The 1,717-nt window shown below is 36.0% G+C and overlaps 1 protein-coding gene across 1 annotated transcript in view; it reads right to left on the minus strand.

Moving 5' to 3' along the window:
• DMXL2 (Dmx like 2) overlaps nt 1-1,717 on the minus strand; it is a 160,660-nt gene that overhangs the window by 23,795 nt on the left and 135,148 nt on the right. The window contains exons 30-31 of the mRNA XM_013006336.2: nt 870-955; nt 213-414 (exon numbers count right to left, since the gene is read on the minus strand). Of these exons, the coding sequence (XP_012861790.1) occupies nt 213-414; nt 870-955 (288 nt within the window). The remainder of the gene's footprint in view (nt 1-212; nt 415-869; nt 956-1,717) is intronic.

The raw sequence follows: 1,717 nt of genomic DNA on the forward strand, positions 1-1,717 counted from the left end.
AAATATTATGCCTATTGAAATAGAGGTAATATTGGGAAAATAATTTTTTTATCCGTATTCCTGACACCTTCCTTAGACATATGCTAGGATTACAATCACACGTTCAAAAATTATGAAGTTTGGAACACCAGTGAACATTTTTGCTGATTGTCTTCCAAAAAGTATCAACTAAGCCACACTTTCTTTCATCATCATTTCAAGAGCTGTCTTACTTGAACGGAGTATTTTCAGGTTCTAGCATTGCTTTGTTTCGAAGAATGGCTGGACCAGCTCCCACAGAAAGGTCAGTGGGATACGTGTTGACATAGTTAGGGGGTGGCCCTTCAAACTGATCCATTTTCTCTTGCAGGATCTGTTCCCAGTTCTCCAAGTTTTTAATCACAGCAATGCCTAACGGTGAGGTTACAGGCAGCTCTAAAAAAGTGATAAAATATATTGCTTTATGTTGAAAAAAACAGACCATATTTACAAAATATTTACAAAATTTTCAAAATACATATTTACATAAATCCATAGTCTTAGAGCCAAGGCTTCTAAAAATACAAATACATATCTAAAACCGTTCATTTCACACCATTTGGATTCTTCATGCTTTCAACAAACAGAAAGCCATCTCTCTAATGGAAGATAAGAAAATGTCTAGCTTCTCCAGTCTAATTTCCTGTTCTTCCAACCTTCTAGGTAGAGAGTGATCCTGGCCATAAATTAAAACCACAGAATGAAGCCTCAAATACACAAAACCTCATAAAATCTCCTAGCACATTATTAACATTTTTTTAAGTACCAAATGGTCTTTCATATAAATTTCATACAGGAAAATTTGATAGCAATTTATTTAAACAACATTAAGTTTTCAAATCCAAACTCACCAGAAAATTCCAATCCAGCAATGGGAAAAAAGTTCTTGACATTGTGAATGACTAGCTTAACCATTGTCAAATGTAGAAGAGCCCAGCTGTTCAGAAGGGGCAGAGGGGGGGAAAAAATCTCCTTAATTAAAACATATTATGTTCATTATTTACTTTTTTTTTTTAAAAAAAACTGTAAGATTGAAATATTAAATGTACAGAGAATAGTAAAATTACCACAGAGCTAAACAAAAGCCAGATACAACAAACATATATCAAGTTCTACTAATGTGGGTTCTTTGCATTGTGCATATCCATCTCTCATTAGTAAAGGAGATGGATAGTGTAGAACAACAAAGCAATGATTCTCTCTACAACTCCGGGCTGGGTCACTAAAGGAGTAGAGGAGAAGGAAAAGGTCCAACCCAGAGGAAAAGAAAGTATTCATATTTTACTATCCACATAGAATTCTTTGAGGGAGATGGGTTTTTTTTTGGGGGGGGGTGTTTTTTATTTTATAAATCATTTTCTTGGGGGCTCTTACAGCTCTTTTCATAATCCATACATCAACTGTATTAAGCAAACTTGTACATATGTTATGATCATCATTTTCAAAACTTTTTCTTTCTACTTGAGCCCTTGGTATTAGCTCTTCTTTTTCCCTCCCTCCCTTGATAAATTACACATTATTATTTTCATATCTTACACCATCCAGTCTCCTTTCACCCACGTTTCTGTTGTTCATTCCCCTGGGCGGGGGTGGGGGTTGTGGGGGTAATACATTGATCATTGAGATCGGTTCCCTGTTTCTCCCCCGACCTTCTCCCTACCCTCATGGTATTGCTACTCCCATTATTGTTCCTGAGGGG

Source organism: Echinops telfairi, unplaced genomic scaffold (assembly GCF_000313985.2).
Source record: "Echinops telfairi isolate 266 unplaced genomic scaffold, ASM31398v2 ScPeMD7_8;HRSCAF=38, whole genome shotgun sequence".
NCBI classification, from domain to species: Eukaryota; Metazoa; Chordata; class Mammalia; order Afrosoricida; family Tenrecidae; genus Echinops; species Echinops telfairi.